Genomic DNA, 27,134 nt, shown 5'->3' with positions numbered 1-27,134 from the left:
GCCCTTAATCCCACCAAACTCAGTGAGAGGGAATGCTTCCATGGATATGGGGAGTTGGCTTCTACCATCTATTCATTTAATTATAGAGAAGCATCTTTCTCCATTTTCATCTTTTGATCAATTATTCCTATTTGGGAGCTACTTTAGGCGAGGCCAAAACAATCTGCAAGAGCCAATCTGGCTCTTCCAGGGAAGTGGATGTGTATTTAGTTTATTACAAACTGATTGATTTATACTTAGAAAGCACCTACCACTTATCACATTTTCCTTTTCAGAGTATATTTTTCGAAAACATTTCAGCTTTTTCCTCATCTGCATTTTTTTAGAAGAGTTACTTTTCAAACCTCCCTGAAATGTCAGCTGCCCTGTGGTTGTATCTCACATAGAATCAGTTTTAACATCTTTGCAAAATCCTGGCACAAACAAGCACAACTTATTTTCAGAGTCTGTAAATATTTTTCTTACCAATATCAGCTTCTCTGTGATTCTTGATGTATTCAGCAAGCTCAAAATTTCCCGCTATTATAGCCACCTAAAGGGTTGAAAAATAGGTACAATTAATGTGTTGTCATCACTTGCTAAGAAGGAAAACACGTTACATCACTGACAAACATCAGATAAAGATATTTTCATTTCACTAAGTGGAGTGATTCTATTTATTTCATTCTGCAATGCATATCTGAAACACCAATACAACACTGAAACAGCAAGAAATGAGATCTTAATCTGTTTGTAAGAGCACTGCCAGTCCCCCAGCTGCCCATTTCCCAGGAATGCTGGGATGGAGGCAGTCGCAGGAGGCTGCTGGAAGAGCTGCTGCTCTTCACAGGGTGGCAGTCCAAGGCAGCAGTGAACATTAAGCACAGCATCCCCAAAGCTCTGGGAGCTCTGCTGGTGTGTGGGGAATGCTGCAGGAGAGACACACTGAAAAAATTATCTCCCTTTAATTGCTCCTGCCTCGCTCCTTACCTGAGCAATAAAAACAGGAGCTGAAATGCAAAGTACAGGAGAGAGCCAAGGACCAAGAGCTACCAGTATTCAGGTACCACTAAGGCACCAAAAATCACACTGGAAGAAGAGACTGGCAAAGTTTATGCATATGTATAGAGTTTAAAATGTCCAAATAGGTTGAGTGCTAAAATAACAATTTTCTTTTTCGTTTATTTCCTGGTTGCTGAACACAGATCTGAATTCTCATTTCAATAGAATTTAAAAAAAAAAAAAAAACGTCTCCAACAGGTGTGAGGGAAGCAATTCAGTTTTGCCATTGCTGGTTTCTCCCTTTTTCTTCTCCTCTTTTTGTCCTGAATATCAAGGAATTGTCTTTTCTGGCCCCATTTTGCAGCTCTGACAGATCCTGTTCTCTAGTGGCACTGCAGATTTCCTGATGTATGTGCAAGACATAAGCTGGGCTAGCCTTTCTCATAGAAACTTCTGCATCTACAGGGTGCAGGATAAAAAAAATTGAAAAAAAATCTTGCTGTAGGATTCTCTTGGATATACGACTGTATCCAAGAGAGTCAGCCATGAGAAATTATTAAAAACTCAATGTAAATTTCTGAGCTGATGACCAAAAAAAAATTATTTGCTGGTTTGCTCCTCTCCACGTATGAAGAATGATGCAAAGGAAGACATAAATGTTGCAATGGTCTTAGGGAGTGTAGGAAGTACAGTTAAAGGCAGCAATATCTTTGACTGCAACAAGCATAAGATGATGTTTCTGCACTCAGCCTAGGAAATTGAATAGGCAATTTATTTACCATAACCAAAACAAACTAATACAGAAATCCCTGAAACTGAAGACTTTACACCCAAGCTGTGCCTACCCCCCCCGGCAGTGTCCAAGGCCAGGTTGGATGGAGCTTAGAACAACTGGGGATAGTGGAAGGTGTCGCTGCCCATGCCAAGGAGTGGATCTGGGTGGCTTGAAGGTCCTTCCCAACTCAAACTGTGGGATTCTGTGATCAGTGAGGTTGGACACAAGCAGGTTTAACGCACTAACACCTCAACACCATCTAAAACCATCCAGCTTAAAATTACTATTTTAAACACTGGTAAGCCAACCTTTATTCCAGAAGCCACTCCAGACAGAAGCAGTTTCTCAGCACAGATAACACATCAGAACCTGGCCCCCAGCCTCCTCTGTGCAGCCCTCAAGTGCAGCTCATGATTCTCCCTGGCAAACAGCACTAGGAAACAAACAGCAGAGCTGTACTAATCCTCTCTCTTTAACTTCCCATTCTGCAGCCTGGCTGGCTCCAGGTTCATAACAGCAACATTTGTGTACTTCTCTGAAGTTTTCTCTGCATTGTGAGCAAGTGGTAATACTTCTGTCTGATGTTAACCCTAATTAGCAGTAAAATTCCAGCAGTAAAATTCAGCAGTGGCAGGCAACTTGCTAGACAGCAGCCATGGCACTCAAATGAAAGAATTTTTGATACCTAGTAGATTTTAAACCTCAAGTATAAACATGCTCTTCAAGTGATAAACACATTTTATTACTTGGGGAAAAAAAAATTTAAAAAAATTATATACATTTCCAGATAACTAAGAGACAGCTTGACAGGGAATTGTTCCCATATTTGCTTCTGAACAAAGCAGCAGATTCAGCAAGCTCAAGGAACCATTTTTCTCAATTTAATTCACTTCAATGCGCTAAAAACAGTATGTAAAATCTTTAAAGCAAAATGAAGGAAAGATAAGATCTAAGGAAAGCAAGGAAAAGTTAAAAAGTACAAATATTTCTTGGCATAACATCAATGTACTTCACTTGAATTTGATGGGTAAAATGTGTGGGAGAAAGTGAAGTCAGAGCAAAATCAGAAAGACACAAAATTATACTCATTCAATTGGTACAGTTACAAACTAAAAAGCATGGAAACCTTAGCCCTTTTTCCATACAAATGTGTCTTAAACCAAAATTACAGCGAGTTCACATGAAAATGTAAATGGGAATACACTAGGACAAGTGAATGGTCTTCACAAGATCCAGAGCTGGAACCAAATTAAAGTGCTAGAAATTCTCTCCTTGATCAAGTACCTAAATCAGACACCAACTGAAATTCTATATTTGTACTAAATTTCTTTGTACTTTAGAAAAAAATAGTAATGCAGCGCCTTGGCAGAAAATACTAGAGTTTGATTCTCTCCATGCTTCATAATTTACATGGTTTTAAATAGCCATAGTTTGCTTTTCAGGATGTTCCGTAGACAAGTGCTAGATTCAAAATTAAGAAGTTACAGCAGGAAAGGAGGTTTTGTTTGAGGTTTCTTTTGATCACAAGACATCTCCTCTTGGCAGTGAAAAAGTAGCACAGCCGGCAAAACTGCAGTGAAAGTTTGCTTCCAGTTCCAGTAGGAACTGGATTCCAGTCATCAAAATGCATCACGTGCGTGTTTACAGACATGAAATATAGCCATGAAAGGCTGGAGGTAGTACTTTACAACTAGGGTCTATCTACCAGCTCTCTTATGCTGAAACTTCAAAAACTGCAGCTTTTCTAAAACTGCATATGCAGCAGTCTTGCCATAATTCAGGTTCTTTCATTCCTGCCGCAAATGTCCTTTCATGTCATCCTTCTGACATTTATCTCACATCCAAAGTCTGTATGTCCTCAGTCACATAATTCTGCAAACCTGATAAAACCTGGTTCTGCATCTTGTACAAAATAAAAACATCACTCACACACAATTTGCACAAAAACCTGCTTTGTGCTTTGCCATAATATTAAAGGGTGTCTTTACTTTGCATCCAGAATCAGAAAGAGTTCACCTGCAGGGTCCCAGCATGGTGTCAATCAAAGCCCAGCAGAAAAGTCTGACTCAATAATTCAGTGCTTTTAAACCCAAACCAGGATCTTTGTATGCTGCAGACATTTGGCTGGGAGCCCCGCCACATTCTACTGTACAGAGAGTAGAAATAATCTTGTTGGGGTTCTTGTAATCAGCATTAGAGGCAATTTTATGTGAATGACAGTAACCAAAGTGATTCACTTATCAGCTCCCTCCCAAGCTTAATTGACCCCCACTAAAGCTGTTAATATGGGTACCTAATTATTACCAAATTACCTTTAAAAACACACATGTCTGGCCTGGGTGAGTCTGCCACAGGGAAGCAAGCAGAGAGTAAAGCTAAGCAGGAAGATGGATCTTGGTAGGGGGCAACTGATATAAAATAAAAAGAGAGGATAAAACCATGCTGCTGGACAGTGGTACCTCCTCCAATTCCCACAATGATGTGTCTCCAGCATGACAAAACTTAATGGAGTGCCCAAAACAGGTCCCAGCTGAGCACAAAGCCACAGGGTGAACAACTCACTGGAGCAGAACCAGGAGCTGGCTGTCACTCAGTGTGTGTAACAGGGAGCTTGACCAGAAAGGTTGTGCTTACAGAGACATTTCCTGTGCCTGGGGAGAAGCAGAGCTGTCACAGACACCCCAGTGTCTCACTTGCTGTCTCACAGACAGATGTTTCTTTCAAGTGATGCAAGGTTCCAGGGCCTTACTGTTTGCCATGGCAGGCAGTGCCAGATGCTCTCCTGCCAAGCCAAGGCAGGAAGGGAAGGAGTTTTATCGACACTTGGCCAGTTGCTACGGGTGGTAACCAAGGGACAGCTCAGCCGAGTGGAAACCTGAATGAATGAAGCAGCTGCAAGGCAGGGACTGGGAGGGAGCAGGCAGGAGGTGGGAGCATCCCAGCACTCCTACTCCAGCACTGGGCAAGGAGTGGCACTGTCAACACTGGCGCCTTCACAAGTGGGTCTCTTGCTCCTGACAGATCATTCTCAGCCCTGGCTTTCTGCTGTTCACAGTCAGAAACAATCCCTCTGGATAAAGGCACTGTTTAAGTTGACTTTCAGGAGTAAATTCAGAAATTAAATATTTGAGGCATCAGGTACCACTTCTGAATCATGTTCCCCAAAGAAACTTAGTTTAAATCATGGCAAATAAAACTACTTTGTGTAAACAGTAAAACTGGCCAGATGTCCTGTTACAGGTTTCAGTGTGACAGTTTCACAGTGTTTTCAGACTCTGCATCAGACAGAAGTAGCACTGACTCACCACCATCTCTCTGTTTAGCCATATAAATGCAGTTCTAAAGACATCAATTTACTTACATTCAAGTATTTACATTTTTTATGGGGATTAATGCAGTTTTTTTGTTACTTTTGGGAAACTAGAATTTGTATTTACACTTTACCTGGCACTAACTTTTCACAACTAACATTTTCGTGCTCTTGAATTGTATCACAGGTAGCGATTATATTAAATTGAGCATGATTTTGTAGGCTGTTAACAAATACAATTTCAGAGCTTTATGGGCTAGCCCCTGAAAGGCAAACACCATGGCTAAATTACATTACCACTCTTGAGAACAAACTACTCCACCCAAGGAGAAACAGAAAAAAAGACAGAAACTGAAGCTGTCCCCTCTCAAATGAAGACAATTAATTTTGACAAACTTTCTGTGTGGGACTGAAGAGAGCCTCTTAGTCCATTTATGTTCCACTCAGTCCAGGCTTATGTTTGAGAGACGCAAAGCTCTGAAATGCAGAGCCTTTGAAAAGAGCAGAGGGAACTACAGGGTTGTAGCTGCCATTCACAGTGAGCACATAAAACATCACCACTTGCCACCTGCTTTTTCTCCCCCTGCTCTTCTCTTCCAGACAATTTCCCCTTCCTGAGGAAAGTGCATTTAATTATTCTTTCCTTCAGGACTGATGTTTCACCTTTCTCTTGTCTCCGCCAGCCAGCAGTGTTTATTGAATGATGGCTTTTTCAGATAGCTTGGATTGGCAGTAAGTTCAGGCATGGTGCTGTACATTAAAGGAGGTAACTCCAGCCCAGAACAAAATTTGAATTACATCAGTGCAAATGCAGGTGGACCGACAGGGCACTGAGGTAAATCTTCCCTACATATTCCTGTCTTCAGTGGGAACCACAAGAAAGAGGTCACACAACCCTGTGAATGAGACTGTAACCATCAGACTCCAGAAACTGCCTTCCATTTCAACCACAGGCTCACAAAACCATCAATTATTTCTCATTCCAGCAAGGATTATATAATTTTAACAATGAAAAAACACCACTCAAGCAGTCACAGCCATCACAACAGGACTGACTATCAGCAGAGGCAGATGAGAAATTAACACAAGGGAATTTAGAAGGAAGCGTTGGGATCATTTCCTTAATTAAAAGATTTTCAGAAATGCTCTTCCACATATCATAATCAGGATGTGTTTGTTTAGTATTAAAAATATATAACCACATTTCAATAACCACAGCTTTTGGAGACTGACACCTCTTTAATTTGATACAAAAATCCAATGGTGTTTACTGTGGGGCAGTGGAAATGTAACATAGCTAAACTTCAACGTATTTATTTTCTACTGTGTCCTCTAGAAAGAAAAGCTCTCCCTAATAAAGCCAAGAGGTACTTGGAGTCTAAAGCCACTTTGAATTTAGTCCCAGCACACCATCAAGCCCACAGCAGTCATCCCCAAGGACATCAGGAAGATAAATTTAGGTTAAGTGCCAAGACCCTGTCCCCATGCGTGCCCGTGTAGGACACAGCAGCGGGAGGCTCCATCCCTGATAAATGGTGACACAAAAGCACCCAGCACACCCAGCAGACTCAGACAAATCCCATCCTAAATGGATCTGCATTAGCTGCTCTTGTGCAGTGTGTGGATTTTATAACTCTCTCAGCGGGACAGATGGAGTTCAGTTTGGAAAAGCAGGAAGCAATCTGTGTTCCGAATTTCTTTTCCATAGGTGTGGGATGGAAATGTATCGATCACCCACTGTTGGTTCCTTATGCAATTCCAGGAGCCTGCACTTGAAGAGAGGTTTATTGATTCAAAGAGCACCACAAGTACCTGGAACTCAGTGTCCTTAGGAAAGGCATTCTCTTGTAACACCTGAGCAAAACGTGAAAATGTGGAAATGTGGAAAACGTTGTTCTGAGCTCAAATCATAATGCAGACCTCAGGTGTTTTCCACCAGAATGTTAAGAATTCCCAATGGGTCTTTCTCTGAACCAGCTGGAAAACCCTACACAATTGCCACAGCCATTATAACCTAATGCAGAACCGCTGGACAATCAAATTCCTTATTTCACTTCCCAAAAATCAAAGGGCAAAGTTTCACCCCACATTTTGTAGTTCCATGAATTGCAGTTGATTTTTGACTTTGAGTCTACGACACAGCAAAATAAAAGTAGCAGAAGCATCTTGGTTCAGCTCATTAAAAAATAAAACCAAATGCTTGATTAATATTCTATTAATATCACTAATTCCCTGTCTTTAACAGTGCTGCTGAATACATAGAATATGAATGACATAAAACATGACTTCAAGGAGATACATATTCTTGCCTTATGGAAACACACATTCACAGTCCAAAACTACATTAAAAATAATCAGTTCTGAAGCTGAGATGTAATACATCTATTTAGAAATTTGTCAGAAGCAAATTTAAGAAGTTTATAGTTGTGCAGTGTTTTGTACATTTAATAAAACAATGCTTTTATTGAAAATACATCAGAACTGAAAGGTTTTATTTATAAAATAAAATTAATTTCATCTACTTGAAGTTCCCTTTCAGGTGTAGCATTTTCAAATTTGGGCAAAACTCACTGATATAAGGTAAGACAGAATAAAGAAACGGAGTAAAATGGAATTTGTTTTCTTTAAATACTAGCCAGCAAAGTTTTATATTAATTGCAGAAATAACCCACATTCTCTACCAGGACAATAAAACTCTGACAATTTTCCTAAATTACTTTATAGTAATGTTATGAAGAAATACAAGTAAAAAAATCATATTCAGCATCTTTCTGCATGCTTCTTTCCTGGACAGAAGAGAACTCTTAACATTTTTAATTATATAATGTAATACAAGCTCAATATTATGCATTTTGAAAGGAACTAACAGTGTATATTAATAGATCTGATGTCCAGTAGATGGCAAAATATCAGCAAACACCACCTTTAATCTTGGCACTTGATTCATTCAAACCCCAAAGTAATTTTTTTTCTTTTTGTTTCCAATATTCACTTTCTATTTCATTGGAGAGCAGGATTAGCTTTACCTTTTGGATGTTTTCTGTCTATTATCTGCTTGAAAGACAATTTCATCTTCGTCAGGTCTTGATACAACAAAGAACAATAATGTTACTGTCCTTTAAATAGTCCTTTGAAGACAGTTTCTTCACCACTGAATTTTTTTTTTCCTCCAAGAGCATTCTGCTGCTACTGTTCCCAAATTTGCCAGCACATGTTAGCATACTGTGTACTAAAATCTCTTAGCAACAATATCTTAGTGTCTAACATTTCCCTTCTTCCAACTATGATTCATGGAGCCATCTGTAGTCAGATATTGACATGCAGCATCCTAAAATAGGCACCTTACATTTGCTCAACAACTAGTTTTAGCATCTGAAAATATAAATTGTGGGGAGAGGGCCAATATTTCTGTGAGGCTCCTCAGCATTCCCTGGATCATTTCAGCACTGTTTAAACAAAGGCTCGCCACGAGCGCTTCACCTCGATATTGAGGGCAAAGTATTCCCGCTTTTCCAAATGACGGCTCCACTTACGTAACCCTCCGAGCAATCCCAGGCTTCCCTGGTGAGGACCACCTCACACTGCTACTCAGGCTGTTTTTAATAGTAATCAAAGACTAGGTTTTCAAGCTCCAAGATCTGAGCGTTCTTCACACCCTTGGAAGCCTCAGGCTCATGGGAAGCATCCCACGATAGGTGGGACAAGGTCGGTGTCCCAGCTGGGTGAAGACAAAGGGACTTCTGCTGTAGGAAATGCAACAATATCCCACACTCAGGAAGAAAATTTACAACCACAGCCTCCCAAAACTCTTAGCAAGCTTGCCTTCAGAAAATACATCCTCTTCATTTCAGCTGCAGCAAGTTAACTCTTAGCAGCAAAGACTTTGCATAACCCAAATTATTTGTGGCAATGCACTGTGCAGTTCTGTACAACTTAAAAGAATAGTGCTGTACTAAAAATGTTAATTAAACAGGAACAGGAAATGTTAATTGAAAATAATCATTCAGCAGAATACATTATATAGGAAGAGTTGATAGTATAGCTTTGGAACTATCTCGAGAGTGAAGAACACACTTTCACCCCAGTGAAATCAGTGGGATTTCATCCACTTCAAAGGAACTGAAATTTTACCCTAAATACTTTTCAGCAATTAATATTTTAAAAACAAGCAAATACACAACAACGTGCAGCCAAATACAGCTGGACTTTATAAAAAAAAAAGTACAGTGCAAGCGTAACGGTGCTGGTACATTTTCCTTGCTAAAATGCTGGGTTTGCTTTCAAGAGATTTGACAGCCCCCATGGGTCTTCTGGAATACACTCAGTAGCCATGAAGCTGTGCCAGGGCTGAGCAAATTTCAGTCAGAATATGGGGAAGGCAATCATTCTGAATGACCTCTTTTCTGTCTCTTATGTCCTGCAGCACTGTTTTAGCAGGACTGGACAACACCTAAAATGCCTGCAAGCATCTTTGTTCATTTTCCAGTCTTCCTTACTAAGATTTAAAAGGCAGAACCTGTGTTTTATTCTCCACTGTCCTTTCACGAACACACACAACTGTGTTCTTAGAATCTAATCAATTTTATTCATGAAATAGCCTGAATGACCGAATACCTCCAGATTAAACTAAGCCTGCGTGGACACCAAGATAAAAAATGTAAGTCCCTTCCTCAAAACATGGGAGCAAATGACTTCTAAATCATCTCCTCCCTCGGCTTTGAAATGCAAACTTAACTCCTAGGACAAAAGGAGTCGTTGTTATGCAAGAACCATCTTGACAGGAAGTGTTGAACTGAATACACCAGCAAGTCGAGCAGAGTTACAAGGAAACATGTCAGGAAGCCTAAAAAGGAACACGCAGGCAAATCCATCCCAGGCACAATTTCACTGCTTCACGACATTCTTTTATTTCCTTCTATTTCTTGCAAGGAGAAGTAACTCAGATTTTTAAGTTATCCTACTTTGTACGGGCTGTATTGAGCCTCCTCCATGGTCACTGCATCTATTGGGAAATGTTATGTTTCTATCTATTTTAAAAGTGGAGGAAAAAGCCTTCCATCTTCTTCCTGCTTCTCTGCTGAAATGCCACCCAGCAAGTTTTCCTCAAGCAAGATGCATTTTCCTACACTCGTGTTTTAATTATTAAAACAGAGCAGAAAAAGCCAAGTGTGATACACGCACATTTAGATTTACAGACTCATTCCTCAGGAAAATCTAGCTCAAGCTGGAAAGAGCCATCAAAAGCCAGTTATTACATAATCCTCATTACTGCTACATGGGCGAGCAGCGGTTCCAAAGGAGTGTTTACTGAAAGCAGATAAAGCCAGGTTGCAGCATCACATGAATCAGATAAGACACAGCCAGCAACAAAATTGACTTAATTTTCTTCATCCCCTCCAATAATATGCTAAATCAAAAAGCCATGAAATGCAATCTTCTCCAGCTGAACTCTCCTAGAAAAAGGCTGAGAAAGTGTGCTATTTGCTAGGTTTTGTTTTCCTTGGTGCTACAGGAAACATTGGGCTGTGCAGAGAATTCAGCTCAAGGGTTTACAGGTCTGTGCTGCTGTAGAGTGAAATCTTCCACCTTGCCAGGCAGACTTACCTCATGGAAAAGCCAAAACCCACCATGTTAGCAGCTTCTTCCCCAAACACTTTCAGAAAAAAAAGTCTTCCTACTCACAGCAGACAGACACTTCCCACTATTTCACAGCAGAAACTTTCAGGGATTCAGTTCTGCAAACACTTAATAATATAGTGTTGCTTCAACTGCTAAACCAAATGGCTGGAAATCCTTTTGGAAAGCTCTTAGGATAAAATGCATCAGCGAATAAGACACTGTGATTATTTTACCTAATACATTTGGTGGCTCCATTCCAAACTCTGTGGGTTAACTACAATAAAACCTTTGGAAACAGCAGTCTAGCAATAGTCCATGCCAATAACATACTCTGATGGAGATGGGATTGCCAACTGCATGCCAGGAATGCTCCCTCCAAATGGCAGGGGAAGAAGATGCTAAGTCTGTCCTACAGGCACAGATTCTACATTTCTATAAGGAGCAAGAACTTGGATATAGCCAGAAGATAATGCTGAGTAGCCTGTTTTGAAATGCAAAAGCAGAAGATGATGCCATTCAGCACTCAACCATCATAACTCCAAGCATGAATCCATTCCTGCAATCCTGAAGTACCCACAAGTCCCACTCACAGGTTATTTTATCTCCCAGACAAACTGAATGGTGTTAACATCTCAAGACAACATGATTTAAATTAGGATTATATGAATCCCCACTGCCTCTTGTAATTTCACCCACAACAACTAACCGTGTCTGAATCACACTCAAGCCTTTCTTACTTTAAGGCAAGAGCTGGTGGTGACCCTTACAATTTACTTTGCTTATTTGTTCCCTTTTGTAACTTCTGAACTTTTTTTCTGGTGGAAGAACAAACAGATTGGCTTCTAACTACCTCAGAGACTGCACTTTTCCCAGAGAAATTGGACTGCCTGTGGCAACACCTTAGGCATGTCAGCTGGACAGCCCTGTCTGAGCATGGAGAGAATGGGGAAAAGGGGAAAAAAAGGGGTCTTGGATCATTTACATGGAACACAACAGATGGTCACATGGAGACTCCTCCAGAGTTTGCTTTTAGTAGAAAAAAAATGAAGACACATCCTGCAGTTAAGTATTTTTAGCATCTCCAGGCATGGCAATATTTTGCCTTTCTCAATAAAAGGTAATCATATAATTTCATTCTTTTAAGCTTTACTTCCATTTGGCTGCTTTTTTGAAAAATGACAGGGTTAAAACAAAGGTCAGAAGGGACCAGCCAGCACTAAGAAAATCATCCCTGAGTCAGGAGGAATCAATTTAACTCTATTTTGTATCCATATGTATTTTTTTGCTCCTGTGTCTCCTAATATTCTCAGGAATATTTCATTTGCCACTACTTCCCCCAATATCAATTTCCACCCTTTCAGTTATTCCCCTTCCTTTTAATTATTATTATTTTTATTTTAATTACATCTTTTTAAGAAATTGTGCTGTGTGCCTACACATATACAGACTCACATACATTTTTGATTTTTAAAGGAAAAATCCATAGTTTGTTCTGGGGTGGTCACTTGTATAGGGTTTGGTTTTTTTCCTAAGTATGAATAAGTTCCATTATTTGACTGAAATCAGGAAAAAGCTGGAAAAAGCTTGAAGTCTGACTAAAGGCAGAGTGCATCATGAGCTCATAGCTGTATTTTTTGCCAATTATACCCAATATTCAGTGATTCATTGTTCACACAGGTGCTTCAAGAAAGGAATTAAGATGGAAATAAATACACCAAAAAAGCAAAGTCTTTCTGTAATTCAAATGCTCCATGAACACAATGGTTCCATATTTGAACATCATGATAGGAAGCATTATTTTATATTTGTGAAGATGCCTTTCTGAAGCACCTAATGAAGATTTTGGGTTTAAAATTAGCTTTCACACACTTTCAAAAAAAAAAAAAAAATCGAAGAAAAATACCTGAGGAGAACTTTTTGTCCTTCGCCTGTAAATTTCATCCAAAAGAGGGAAATTAAAATGCCAATAATCTAAATCTAAATTGGGCTTTAGGAAGCCATTCTAGTGAGGTGCTGGATATGCCCAGTTGTTTCTGTGTTCCCCCCAGCCAGCTCAGCTTCTAAACCCATGGATTTAGTTACTGCTCCTGGTTTTGGAGCCCCTGTGTCTGAGTCAGTCTGGAAACCAGTTCCCACTGCCAGGTTGTTAACATGGAGATCAGCACACAGGGCAATTAAAGAAAATAAAACTAAACACCACAACATAACACAACGGGGGAGAGAGGACAAGGAGGGGTGGGTCAGAGAGTTTTTCAGTGTGAGGAAAACAACACATGTTTTCCCTTGCCCAGACTCCAGAAGAGCTGAATCATTTTGTTTTTCCAAATAACAGAGATAGCAGGCATGAAAAATTTCAGTTCAAATTATTCAAACCTGGCAAAAAAAAATATATGTGAGCAATTGAAAATAGAGGCAGGGCCAACACACTGAAAGGAGCAATTCTACCTGCAGTAGAGCTGGAAGATTGCTGTTCCTCCTGCAATCCATGGGATGTGGGCACATGGATTATTCAGGCTGGTCTAGGACAGCAAAGGCCAATCATTAGGGACAACTGGGACACAAACCGTTCTCAGGTACAACTCTGCCCTTAAAAGGTGACACTAAATGCCACCTCAGAAGAGCTGTTTTGTACACTGAAACACATTTGTTCTAAAAACACTAATTATTAGCACTATTAGCTAAAATATTGCTTTATTGCCCTTTTGAATTATCCATATGGAGCTGCTGATCACTAAAAGAGAAAGACCTGATAAACAAGGTGTATGGTCATTTTAACTTACCTCATTTCAACAGCTTGTAAATACTGCAAAGCACTGATTTCTGAGCTATTGGATTAATATTTGCTAGATAGGCAATGAATTATCTTACATTAACCTAGAAGCACAAGAAATGTGTGGAAAACGAAGCAGCTGTGGACAGTGATGGGATACCATGGCTTTTCTGAAAGGCTTTCTTGAGGTTTTACTAATGAACTAAAAACTAATAAAATAGCATGTAATTTACTTAGATGGCCCAGCCAAGACGGGCTGAGTAAGTGATTAATAAACAGAACTGGCAATATAACATAACGATGTGGCACAAGTTTCATCTCACCTCAAATTGCTAAATACAAAATACAGGAAAATTTCTCTGACCCCACGTTCTGCAGACTTTCAGCAATGGGTGACATCAGCTGTACCCAACACCATTGCTGACTCTATGCAATCAGGAACAGGTCAGGATGAAACACACCCCTGCAAAGGCAGCTAATACAAGGTTAGGTGCTTAACTGGGAAATACAGCCAAGCTTTTTTGTGTCCTCAGCACCTGGCAATGCCATTCCAACACTAACTCTGCTGGACACTGAAAAGGCAAAAAGGACACCCAGATCCCAGGTGGGCACGGTGTGGGGACCCTGAATTAAGTGGCACAGAATTCAGCCCAGGTTATTTTTACTTCCTGCCATCTAGTGTATCTATGCTTGCTTTAACAAGCCCTGTGACTTGGTGAGAAGTGAGCACATGCACATTTATTCCTTTGGTGGCAAAACTGCACTACATTCATCGGACACTGATGCCTGTATCAAACTCTGCCACTAATTTTCATCAAAAGAAACAAAGCCTAGGCAGGCCTTGAAAACAGGACACAAATTTCTCCACAAATGTCTAGAAACAACACAGCTTTCACATAATCAATTTTCTGAGCATCAACTCCAAAGAATCATCCTTTTAATGCTGCTGAGAAAGGGACATAATGGAGGTGACTCAAAGGAATAGATGCTGCAGCTACAACCACTCTCATTATGTACATACGAGATGCCTCAATGTTCCTGCCTGCTGATTACATGAGCAAACATTTTTAGTATGCAAAATCCTATTAACTCAAGGGAATTCTGCATAATTTTATAACAGCTCCACTTGTGGTGTTTGATCGACTGGGTCAGCAACAGACAGATGGCAAAGCATTAATTCTCTAAGGCAGGACTGGCATTGGGGTTTCCGCTACTCACTCCACTCAGATAAAACAGAACTTTTTCTACATTCTGTCCACCTTTTTCTCTTCTAAGAGCAAGAACAAGAATGTTGGAGCTGTCAGCACAAAGAGGAAGACAAATCAAAACTCTTCTGTGTGACATTTACCCTCCCCTAAAAAATCCTAAACCAAAAAGGAAAGTTAACCTCAAAGACAAAGTAACAAAATAATCCAAGAGATTACCCTGGAACACGTCCCTCCAATAATTAGGGCTTTCTCTTGCTCCATTTCTTGATCACTTCATAATTATGAAGTGCAGAGAAAAGTATTAGCTAGTACTTAGTGAATTTGTGCTTAGCATGTATTTAGATGGAAAATTATTAGCAGTCTGAAAATGGTGCCTAAAATTAAATTATTAATGCACCGTTTCCCCAGTTTGAGGAAAATGGTCCCAAAAGTAAATAACAATCTGGCTGGGATTTACAAGCAGAACTCTTAAGCTTATAAAATGCACAACTTGGGCCCAGAAAGCCTTCAAAATATGGAGGGAATTAAACTGATATAGAAATATTTGGCTGAAGGTGTTTCTGAAAGCCCTGTAACTACCCATAAACTTGGAGTAGTTAACTCAGAGACCCACATAGATCCAGCAAAAATTCCGTCTGTTTCACTTGTCATTGCTCCTTGAGTCCTCTGCCAACATTATCCAAAGAGGGTCAAAAAGGCAATGGGGAAGACACACCAAGTTAAATCAGGATTTCTTTTAGTTGAAAAACTCCTTGCTTTGGGGAAACAGCCCAATCCTGTTTCACCACAGCACAGTTCCTGTTAATGGCACTGAGCCATCATTCTTCCAGAAGCACTGATTTTTGTAACCCTAAAAAAATTCTTCTGGTTTTTTTGGGTTTTTTTTTTAGGTTGTTTTTTTTTTTTTTTTTAAATATTACAGTTTCCACTCCGATTTCTCACGTCACTTTGCATTAGAAATGTTTCTCTGAAATCCAAGCTAATTAAGCCTGCTTCAGAAATAAGGGCTTGAGGTTGTCAGCCATACCTGACAACCCTTTGGACAAACAATTCTCCTCCATTTGTATTTTTAATTAAGCTTACTGAAAGTGCTTTCATATCAGAAAAGGGGGACAAAATTTTGACTAATCCAAAGCAAGACTTCCATTTTCTTTTGGAGATAACAGATGGCAGCTTCAGCTTGTAACGCTGACGGTGCACTAAGTCAATCCCATCCCTGAAACTCAGCCCACTTCTTTGGCCTCACATCCAAGGAAAGAAGAGCTTCTTTTTACTAAATCAAGAGGGGCCAAGCAAACCAAAGTGCCCAGACAATCCTTGCACCACTCTTACACAAATCTTGGCTCTTTCCTATATGAGGCTGGAGATCAGCACAGAGAAAGGCACATCTGACTGCAGAACAACAAAGATTTCATCTTTTGCCACCAACAACTCATAGAATTCTCAAACTCATTAACAGTGTCACCAGAGGGTGTGTTCCTCTCATTTCTAATTATTCCAGGACATCTTCACTTAGTGAATTAGATAAAAAACAAAGTTTTCACTCACTCCCTTCACACCTGTGTTCAGCCTCGTACAATGTGGCTTCTCCCCAAACCCAAGTTCATTTGATGTTTTCTTCCCAATATTTCAGGGGCAAGCAGTATTTCCTTTTTTACCTGAAATGGGGACTGGCTGTTGTAATTCTTGATCTCCTTGTTGGCTCCCCGGAACAGCAGCACCCTTGCACAGCTCTCCTGAAAATGATGGAAAAGGAAACTTGTTCATCAAGATCCTTTCGCACTAAAAAGACTGACTGCTAAGAGGTTATGAGGTGTTTGGTCTATATTTTCATAACTAAAAAAAAACCCAAATAAATTATCTGAGAACTTAAATTGTTAAAACAGCATTTTAAAAGTGACAGGGCTTCAGGTGCTTTGCAGTATATTAGAAACACTAGGCAAATATAAAGAAACATGTAGGAAAAGAAGTAAATACCTTACTAAATTTTTAAGCAACTGTACTGACAAAGTTCCATATTTGACAAATGAAACTTTGCACAATTTTGACTCCCATATGGGGTTTTTGCCTATTTTGCAGTAAAAGCAGTACTGTTCACAAAACTGGGATGAATTTTATCCTTCCCTCCTGTTAAAAGTTAAACAAAGCAGTTTTGCCACTTATTTTGTTGGGGACTTTTTTCAGCCTATCTTCAATATTAAATGTATTATTTATTTTTTTTTAGTACCCATGAAATTATTTGATCTGCCTGTACACACTGCACTGACCAGCCCTATTGCCTCTCTTTTCCCCTAAAAAATGCTAGCAGTTACAGCACAAGGAGGAAAACTTGGCTTCAGATCCTCCAAACTGAAAAAATCTGCAAAGGAAATCCCTTAAAACCAATTTATTTTGCCCAATACAGTGCATTGGTTAAATGATTGCTCTCCAAGGCTGCTAAATATGACTGCCCAAAATCTGGTATATTCTTGGAGGTTCTGAGTGGATTCTCAGAATTTTTGATTATTCCTTTATGGACTCCCTTTCTTACTTGTCACCTTTAATGTTTATCTTAGGGTCTTATGCAAATCAATTTACATTTCAAAAGGGTTTTATATTCCCTCATCACAAATATTGTTCTTAATTTTCTTGCACTTTCTGGGTTGTCTTTATGTGTTGTGCTATGGAGTTCTAACTAATGACGTATTTGGAGGTGCTACCTTTCACTTCGAACAGCAAATTTGCAGTCAGAGAAGACAAAGTACATAATGTAGGTATTTTAGTGGCAGAAACGAAGCTTATTTACTAGACTGAGTCACAGGTTAATTTGCAGAAGTTATGATTGAAAAACATTACTGTCATTATGTTTTCTAATTTCTCACCACGAATTCTTGGTCCCATTATGTCTCCCCATCACAGGGCTGCCCTAAATGTATCTGGAAAGGAGGTTATCTTACCTTTTTCTCAAGTGAAAAACAACAGAATGGATCAAGATTGTAAATTAACAATTATCTCTTAGATTATAATTTTTAATGATATAGAATTAACTGAGATAGTTTTATTTGCTTGCACTGCAATCTGCACTTTAGTTGCATTTTCTCTATCTCTAAGCAATTGATCAATGCCCAGTTTTAATCAAGAACTTGAGGATGTAAATAATTATATTGAACAACTTACTGTACTTATTGGGTGATTATTCATTTGTTTACCAGAATAAATCATCCAACATTACAACACCAAAAGAATTATATATTCAAAAACTCCCTACAAATTTAAGTCATCTGTCTGCAGTGCAACAAAAACAGGCAAAGTGATTTATTAACAAAATGATTGTGATTGAAAAGGTTTTGCCAAAAGTCATCAAATAGCTGTTCAACATTTTTAAAAATCCAAGAAAATTGATTTGGGTTAAGTACTGCATTTGTTTGTTTATTTATTTTTAGTCTTTTGAAACAAACATAAACATTCTTAACTTCATGTTTGCTCCTTTTCGTTTCCATCCCATCTGTCAGATTATATTCAATTTTAATACTACAACAGCTTTCATATCAGATCCAATCCTCCCAGTGAAAGAGAACCCATTTCATCCCAGCAAAAAACAGCCTTCCTGCATGGACATGGAATAACTTTCAAAACCAAGAGTTTATTCAGATCAGGACTTTGCTGACATCCAGAAAAACAAATTCACCAACTTCAGAAAGTAAGCCAAGAAAATTCCCCAGGGGAGACTGGAAGGGAAGATCAAACGGGTAACAACTCCATCTACAGGAATCTGGGGGTGGTAACAAGGATACTGACTGCTGTCCCCATCCTCTCCAGCTGGAAAAGGCAGACCTTTCACATGAACCAATAAAAACTTCCCACAAATAAAATAAAATAAAAATAAAATAAAAATAAAATAAAAATAAAATAAAAATAAAATAAAAATAAAATAAAAATAAAATAAAAATAAAATAAAAATAAAATAAAATAAAAATAAAATAAAAATAAAATAAAAATAAAATAAAAATAAAAATAAAAATAAAATAAAATTTTAAAAAAATTAACCCAACACTGGCAAAATCAGCCCAGGTTAAGGTACACAGAACCCCAAGGGAAACTGTGTTTCTACATACACTGGATGAAAGAAAACAGAAGGACAGCAATGCAGAGTGCAGGCAGAAAATGTTAAAAGCCAAACTTAGTGACAGTGTAAATATTTGAAAATTTGTAGATGCAGTTTCAATTAGAGTCTCTAAGTCTCCTGCAGAATACTTCTGCAGGAAAACACATCTCTGCATGAAAAATACTGTAAATTCTACAGGATTACTCCAATTCCCACCTCATACTGCATAAACTTTGCTAAAAGTGTATGGTCATGAAAAATGTCAAATTATCCCCAAAATTCCCTTTTTTTTTTTTTTTCTTTTAAGCTGAGGGCATTTTAGACCTAATTGAGGAATCTGTCTTGACAAGACTTTAGAAAAAAACTAAGATGGTAATTAATTAAAAAGCAGATCCTTTAACAGATGTTTCACTGTTTACAGTCACATCTCATGCTTTCCAAATTTAATGTAATATTCTATGTGCTGAATTTGAACATAGTTCTAAAACTCATCCCCTCCCCATCTCATCCCTGCAAAGAGAATATAAAATGCTATAAACTCAAAAGTTTCTACTACTTGTAAATGACTACACAAATTGTAAACAGCAAAGAATCCAGTATCTTCTGTATAGAGATATGTATTCCTTAGTATTTTACGACTCTCTTATTTAATTCTAAGTTAAACTATAGACTAACAGCAATAAATTCTGTACAGGAAACAAATACGTAGAGATGAATCAAACCCAAAAAAGCTGGTAAAGCCTAATGTTTTATTTTTTAATATGCATACTCTTGCCACCAACAATGAGCAGCCTTATTTGTAATCAGTGAATAAAATAATTTTTTCAGCACTAAAATCAGCACTAAAATAATTTTAACTATGTTCTTTCCAGGTTGTAAGACTGCTTTTTAATACCTGAAGCACTTCATTGCATATAAAATAATGTAGTGAAAGGATGAAGGGGAATGGCTTCAAATTGAAAGAGAGCAAGTTTAGATCAGATATTGGGAAAGAATTCCTCCCTGAGAGGGAGGTGAAGCCCTGGGGAAGTTGTGGATGGCCCATCCCTGGAATGTTCAAAGCTAGGCTGGATGGTGATTGGAGCAAGGAGGTGTAGGATTGGAACTGGATGATCTTCAAGTTCCCTTCCAAGCCAACCCATCCCATGATTCTGTGAGCTCCCAGCTCCTGCTGGGGACACTTCTGTCCCTGCAGGGGGCCAGCAGGGCTGGTGACAGGGCAGGGGCTCTCACCTGGTTGTAGAGGGCACAGATGTGCAGGGCCGTGTTCCCCGAGGCGTTCTGCGCGCACATGTCAGCGCCGTAGAACAGGAGGTGCTCCAGGTGCTGGACGTGTCCATACCTGCAAGCCTGGGCAGGGATGCATCAATACTTTGGTTATTACACCAAAGCCTAGGAAAGGTTTTCAGCAGAGAAGGTGCTGTTTTTATGGAGGGTCTAATTTTTTGAACCACAGCTGGTTCTCTGATGGGAGCACACACACCCAGATGTGCATTGCTGCACCGATTCCAATATGGGATGTTCAGGTACTGCAATCCTGTGCTTGAGCTTAACCATCTGATTATTTTGGGAATGGCAGCCTAAGGGATCAAGAAAATACTGCCTGTGGAACTTTGTATCCACTCATGTTCATGACTCAAATGTGACAAGTTTTTTGTCCTGCTACACTCTGGAACGCTGCCCACCAGATGGCACTGAAGATGATCAGATTGCCAGAGCTTCTTCCCAAACTGCTTACAGGCCTTAGAAAGAAAATCTGGCCAAAATCCAAGTAAATCTTCTTGGTTCTGTGATGTCAATCAGACACACAACATACACAGGACACTGCTCCAAAACAGGGGGAAATCTTCAAGAGTTTCTTTATCTGTCACACAAATAAAAGGTTCGACCCTGGCTTTTTTGGAAATTAGCCTCCATGAAGAAAATTCATTGAAACTAGAAACTTTCCTGATTAGTAAATAAGCTTGAGAAAAATCACAGTGATTCTAGTCCATGGCCTCTTTTACTTGACTTCCTTCTCATCTATGGCCCACTGACCAAGCGCCTCCCAATTTATGACTTTTTGAACTTTGTAGTATCTTAAATCAACATCATTCCTAGATAAATCAGAATTTAAGATAAGATATAAAGATACAGAAATCCATTCAGTCTTTCTGAGGTACTTCATCACTCCTGAATTCCGTGGGAGGTACAGACTGGCACACCTGGCTTGGATCTACAATTTGGAAGAGAAGTTAAATGGACTGCTCAGTGCACAGATTAAATCCCCATCCTTCTTACTCATTGAGGAATGCTTGAAATATTGATTAGTCCAAATAGATTGTTCCTAACCTAGATGTAAACATTGATTTATTTAGGATTACAATCAACACAGGGAGTTTGGAAAGCTCTATTTCATTATGAGAAAAAATAACCTTATGTGTATGAGGCTGGGGTTTAAATAGAGGGACAATTTCCCTGTATTTTTATGGAGTCCAGATGGGGCAATGCTTTGATCTAAACAATCCACTTCCTCCACATCCTCAGACAATATGGTAAAAAAATAATTATATTCCCCTACTCTAGAGATGGATCCAAACAACCTTCACCTAGACCCACTTAGTGAAAAAGCTCCAATTCCTGCCCAAATGTGGGTGCCAAAGCTACCTCCCATTTCTTTCCAAGAAAAGAAGAAAAAAAATCTGTGTACTAAAGAATTTAGTGCACAGAAAATAAATTTAGTCAAGATGACCCAGGCAGACCTGTAAGGTTGATTACTTGTATCTTTATCTCATACTACAGCAGTTCTAATTTTTGTAGTTTTCCAAACTCATCCATACAGAGACACGACAAAGTAGCAGCAACACTGGGACTGTTAGAATCTTTGAACTTCATATATTATCGAGTTTATCACTGTGCAAAGGGAAATCAATAAAGCATTTTTACACAACTGCTGGATAACATTCAGGCATTTCTGGAGAGGACAGGGACAGGCTGATGGACCCCAGCAGCAGGATCCACAACCCAAACCTTCCTGCAAAGTTCAGCAGAGACAAGGGGAAAGCACCCTGACAAACACAGAAGGAGCATTACCAAGGACACTGACTCTGGCATCTAACCAAAAGAAAGAGCTACATTTTCCTACTGAAGTGCCGCAAACAGGAATCTAAACTTCCAAGAGTTCACAGCATAAATATGATGAGTGCAATTTCTGCATGAAAATCCACAGTAACCAGAGGATTTCAAAGTTGCAGAACACCACTGGAACAGTTTTCTACTTCTTAGTCACCACAGCAGGATGCAAAGTGAATAAATAAAAAGAAGTAGAAAAAGTAGATAGAAAAAGCAAGACATGTCATACTTGAATGTGCAGGGACTTCAAAATAGTGCTTAACCCTAGAGCAACCACGGCACATTTCCTCATGCAAGTCCAACTCCAAACAAAAAGCAAATCTTTCCTACCTGATGAATTTCTTGCCATCCATTTTCATCCTTGCAGCTGACTGTAGCATGTTCATGGAGTAAGAGCTCACAGCAGAAAGGGTCCCCTCCCACCACGGCTGTGTGGTACAGCGGGGTCAGGCCACAGCTGTCCTTGTAGTTGGGAGATGCTCCCAGCTCTAAAAGGGTCTGAAAGCAATCACAGACTGTGAAAAATAGATTTGGGAGGGACTTCCATATAAAGGGTCTTTACCTGAAAAAAACCTGAAAAAATATGTATAAGGTTGATCATTGACATAATATTTTTTGCTCACCTATTTATCAGCTGCTAAGAGTGGGCCACAGCACAGACTAAGTTAAGCATTCTTCTAAATGACCTTGGAAGAATTAAGATCTAAAGGAATCTATGGGGATGGCACAGAAAGGAGTGGTAATGTCCAGTTTCCATCCTCTCACTAGGTTCAGAAATGTCAGCTCTGTAAATGTTGCATCACCTCTCCAGTTCCAAAGTGCTTTATCAAAAATGTCATGCAATTTGAGTATCTGTCAAAAGGGAATAAGCAAAACCCATAAATCTAAGACTTAATCTAGACCATTAGAGTGATTTAAGAATACCTGTTAAAATACAAAAGAAAACAGAAGACACTGTGTTAAGGCATAATGTGCAATCAACCCCACTGGAAGCTGCTTACAAAGTGTTAAGTGACAATAATGCTATTCCTATTTCCTCAGACAGATCTCAGTGTATCAATAAATAAGCTTAAATTTCACCACTTTTCTTCCTACCAGGAAAAGATAAATCAGAAATTAAAAGGCTCTTTATTGAAAGCAAATGCTAAGATTTGAAAGCCACAAGAAAGCACTAGAACAAGCACATCCTAAAGGATCCATGGAGGACAATACAATAATTAACTGAAAACAGTCTCCTTTATGCATTTTTTTAACAAGATAATACATAATTTGCTCCAGAAAGTTTACCTTGAGGGCTACTTGGTTCTTGGCTCTGGCTGCTTTGTGCAGAGCAGTCATTCCATCTTTGGCTCTGAAGTCTAAATGTGCTCCTCCATTTTTCAGGGCTTTTATCACTTCTACTGTGTTGTCAAGCTGAGCTGCCAAAGTTAGGGGTGTTTCTAAGGAAGAAAATGGGATGCACTTGGGAAAAGGTGAACAAAATTATAAAATAAATTTAAGTTACTTTATAAAATAAAGTTTAAAATACTGTTAAAATTATCATTTATCTCCTTTGGACAGCAAAGCCCTACAGATTCCACTGGTTCAGAGTTATGAAGGAATGTGTGAGATTCACCCTGTTAATCAATTTAAATTTAACTAACTCAAGGTACTCCTCTATGCTGCTTAGTTTTGTTGTTCTGACCTCCGCTTTCCAAGTCATGATAGTTTGGGTCCAGTCCTCGGTCCAACATCTTGGTCATTTTTTCCACAGAGAGATGGTGGACATGATCCATAAATTTTTTCAAATTGGCCTGAAACAAAGAGCAAAAAATGAATCATCCTCTGATTTCAAAAATAAAATTTTGACTAAAAATTAATTATTTTTTCAACTGATGGCAATACCCACTGTAGGTAATTGCTAACTCCTGCAGAAAATTGGGATACCTTGGTGTGAAGCTTGGCCAGCTGCTTTTCATCGAGGTTGAACTGTCTGTACACTCTCTTCTTGTAGCGAAACTGAGGGAAGAAAGATTTTAAAACTTAAAAACTTAGAATTCATTATATCATTTTCTGACCTTACCAGGAAGTATCATCCATTGTGATGGTAGATTTAGGTAAAATTTTAAAAAATTTAGAAATAGGCTCAGTATTTCATATAGTTTTACATCATTTAAGCAAAATTCATATCTTGTACCAATACAGTGAGATCAGTGGAGGTATGTGGGAAATTAAATCAGCCTCTAGAATCTACAAAAATAAGCAAGAATTACACTGAAAAGAATTTTTCCCCAAGGATTCCTGTGCACTTTCATTTATAGTCTCAGGCAGAAAGCTGGGAAGGCATGTTAAATAAAAAAATGTCGATTTCAAAATTGCAGCTTATCATTTCTGAAATATAAAAACAAAATAAAATATACCTTAAAGTCCCTTAGTCAATATAAGAAGAACTTGTAAATGGGAATAGTTCTCCTGATGTTGAACAGGACTGGTTTTGTGAATTAGATTCAGAGGATTGCCTCTCTTTTTGGCTGAAACTCAGTCACATTTTATCCTGGGCAGCTTGGGTACAGTAGCAAGATCTGTAGCAAAAGTCATGGGGGTTTCCATAGCTATAATTTACCACTCTCTCATTGTCTCATGCAGAATTCCAGGAATGCAGCCTGTCTGTTGGAGAAGGGACTGCACTGAATGAGGCTTTAGCACCAGCTTTCCACAAAATCACTTTTAACACCTCAATTGCTGCAGTCAACACTCATGAAAAAAAATTATGAAACAAAATAAAGTGGCTGTTTAATTTCTTTACAGTTGTAATGTGGTCATCAGTGACTGAAATGCTGAAATAAACTTCTGGAAAAGGAAAGACCTGAAGCTTTCTCAGGACCCTGATTCTTTTCTTTTGGATTTGTGTTATAGTGGAGTAAGTCTATTAACCACACATTATTAATGGTTGATCTGCCACCATACAGGCAATATCAAAATTAATTAAATGCCAGTTTCACGCCCCAGTTTGCTGCTATGTTGCGTGATCTGGCTCTGCTCCAAGTTTCTTCAGTGCCATAAAAGTTCTGCCCAGCATATTCCCAACTGCAGAGCCTCTGCAGGAGCAACAGAGAGGGGGAAATCCCAGAACAGACCCTCTCCCCCCTTACTGCTTTCCTAGGAGGCAGGCAGAGGCAACCTGTGCACTCTGAAGGATGGCACAGAGGGAACTAGATGGGGGTTTAAAAAGGCTTCACTGAGACAGAAAGTTCTCTTTGGGAGAAAGCAAAGGCTGGTTATCCAGCAACTGCTACACTGCTATTGCAAATGCCATCACAGATGCAACAGCTTCACCTAGAACCTTACATTTCTTTATTAAATCACTAAAAAAGATAAATGTCCTGTGTCCTCAGCAAAGAAAAACTCCAAAATCCGCTGTCTCAGAAGGGCTGACTTTTTGCAACTTTTTGGGGATGGACCAGCTCCATGAGCAGGGAATGCCAGCACTTCTGTGAGCAAGGATTCAAGCTCAGACTTGCTGGACAAGCATATCCCAGATGTAATTCAGGTGCATGCAGACACCTCAAACACAGCTTTCTGCACAGTTTGTATCGGAATATAAAAGCTGCAGATATTAGACCTAAAAATACCTCAAGTGAAGGAACTCCTTTATTGACTGGCTGTGGGTATTCCCTCAGAAGTCTTTCCTCATCCAAAAACTTCCCATCTCTCCCATTGCTTGCAGGCTGGAACAGTCCATAATTCAGGACATCTTTCAAACTCTGGTTCAGAGTGCACAAAATCCGCTGCTTTGCAACCCACACTGAAGCTTCTGGGTTAAATCGAATGCATTTCTGCAAAGAGAAATTATTTTAAGGAACTGAATTAGTGAAAAAAACATTTCAACAGTGTCCTACATTCTAAAATTTACAAGTGTCATGAATAATAGGAATATGCATAACAAATATACAGACTCCATCACAAAACATTGCTCAGCAAGAATTCTATTTCAGATATGCATTGATAATACCTCATGCACAAGTACTGTGAAAACACAGGACATTTCAAGTCCTTCCACAAACCTCAGGGAACACACACATCCTTCCTCAGAGACAGAGCACCTTAATGGAAAAAATGTTCAAAAGGGATGTTACAAGATGTTTAACTGTCCACTTAATTCTTGGCTGTTCCAATATCAGTTAGATCCACAAGGATTTCACCAAAAAATAGTATTCAGGCATGAATTCTACTTCCCTTTTAGCTACATTTATCTGAGGGTAAGTTTATGGGAGGAATGATACAACAGGAAGCAAATTACTTGAAAACCTTGACAAACTTCTGCTGTTCTCTGCTTCTTACCAAGCTGGAATTCAGGGATTTTGCCTACACTGCAGTCACTGGTTCCAAGGTACCAGCAGATGGCAATGCCTAGAAAGCAATTGGGTGCCTCTGATGTACATCCTGAACACATAATGCTGTTTCTGCTTTAATCCTTTACAGTCTTCAACATAAAGTGAAATGTTAGAGACTTTGTCACAAGTAAGGCTGGCTAGGAAGCAGTTTTCATTTTCCTTACTTATTTTATTTTTCAAGATGTTTTGTGAAAAGTTTTGGGGGTATTATATGCTGAAGGGAAGGAGACAGGGATACAAAGTAGATGGTAAGAAGTTTTTCCCTTCCCAAACATCCCAGTAGTTACAGTATTGGCTTAGCAACAAGGCAAATCTGTTTGATATCCCTGTGCTCCTTCTGAACCTCACTTGCCCCACAACTCCTATATGGATTCAAACTTCAATAAAAGATTCAGATTCAAACATCAGCACTTTTCAGCAAAACTGTCAATTACAAGATGTGCAATAAGCGTAACTTTTAACATTATCCACACATCTGAAAGATTTCAGTGAGTGTTATTCAATTGGGAAGATAATTTTGAAATTACATGTATTTTTTTTCTCCAAGGAAAGTCTTTCTTACATGAAACAAACTAATTTTGGACTTGCATGACACTGATTTGATTTAAAAAATACAAAGAAGTTACTTTTGATCACAGTTAAATTAAGTCTGCTGGTTTTTAATGCACCTGGAGAATCCAACATGTTCAATTTTGTTCAGTCTATTCTTGTGTTCTCAGGCAGGCAAATCTTTCACAAACTAATTTAATGAGAGCTCCAGCTCCTCTAGCAATTCATAAGAAACAAAAGTGGGCTTTTATTGTAAAAAAAGCTGATTCCATTAGCAATTTAGAATTAAATAAGATCAGTTATGTAAAAAGTAAATTGATGTCCGAGGAATTTTTTGCTACCAAAATGTCTCAG

At 38.9% G+C, this 27,134-nt stretch overlaps 1 protein-coding gene across 3 annotated transcripts in view; it reads right to left on the bottom strand.

The window, feature by feature from the left end:
• SHANK2 (SH3 and multiple ankyrin repeat domains 2) overlaps positions 1-27,134 on the bottom strand; it is a 277,285-nt gene that overhangs the window by 214,491 nt on the left and 35,660 nt on the right. For 2 of the 3 annotated variants that reach the window (XM_064425907.1, XM_064425908.1), the window contains 8 exons: positions 25,470-25,673; positions 23,785-23,856; positions 23,543-23,651; positions 23,146-23,297; positions 22,189-22,356; positions 19,981-20,097; positions 16,322-16,399; positions 466-532 (listed from right to left, as the gene is read on the bottom strand). In XM_064425907.1, the coding sequence (XP_064281977.1) occupies positions 466-532; positions 16,322-16,399; positions 19,981-20,097; positions 22,189-22,356; positions 23,146-23,297; positions 23,543-23,651; positions 23,785-23,856; positions 25,470-25,673 (967 nt within the window). Of the gene's footprint in view, positions 1-465; positions 533-8,092; positions 8,625-16,321; positions 16,400-19,980; positions 20,098-22,188; positions 22,357-23,145; positions 23,298-23,542; positions 23,652-23,784; positions 23,857-25,469; positions 25,674-27,134 lie in introns of those variants that run through there. The other variant, XM_064425912.1, reaches the window with a different exon arrangement.

This window comes from Passer domesticus, chromosome 6 (assembly GCF_036417665.1).
Source record: "Passer domesticus isolate bPasDom1 chromosome 6, bPasDom1.hap1, whole genome shotgun sequence".
Taxonomy (NCBI): Eukaryota; Metazoa; Chordata; class Aves; order Passeriformes; family Passeridae; genus Passer; species Passer domesticus.
This window is presented reverse-complemented; position numbering and strand designations above follow the sequence as displayed.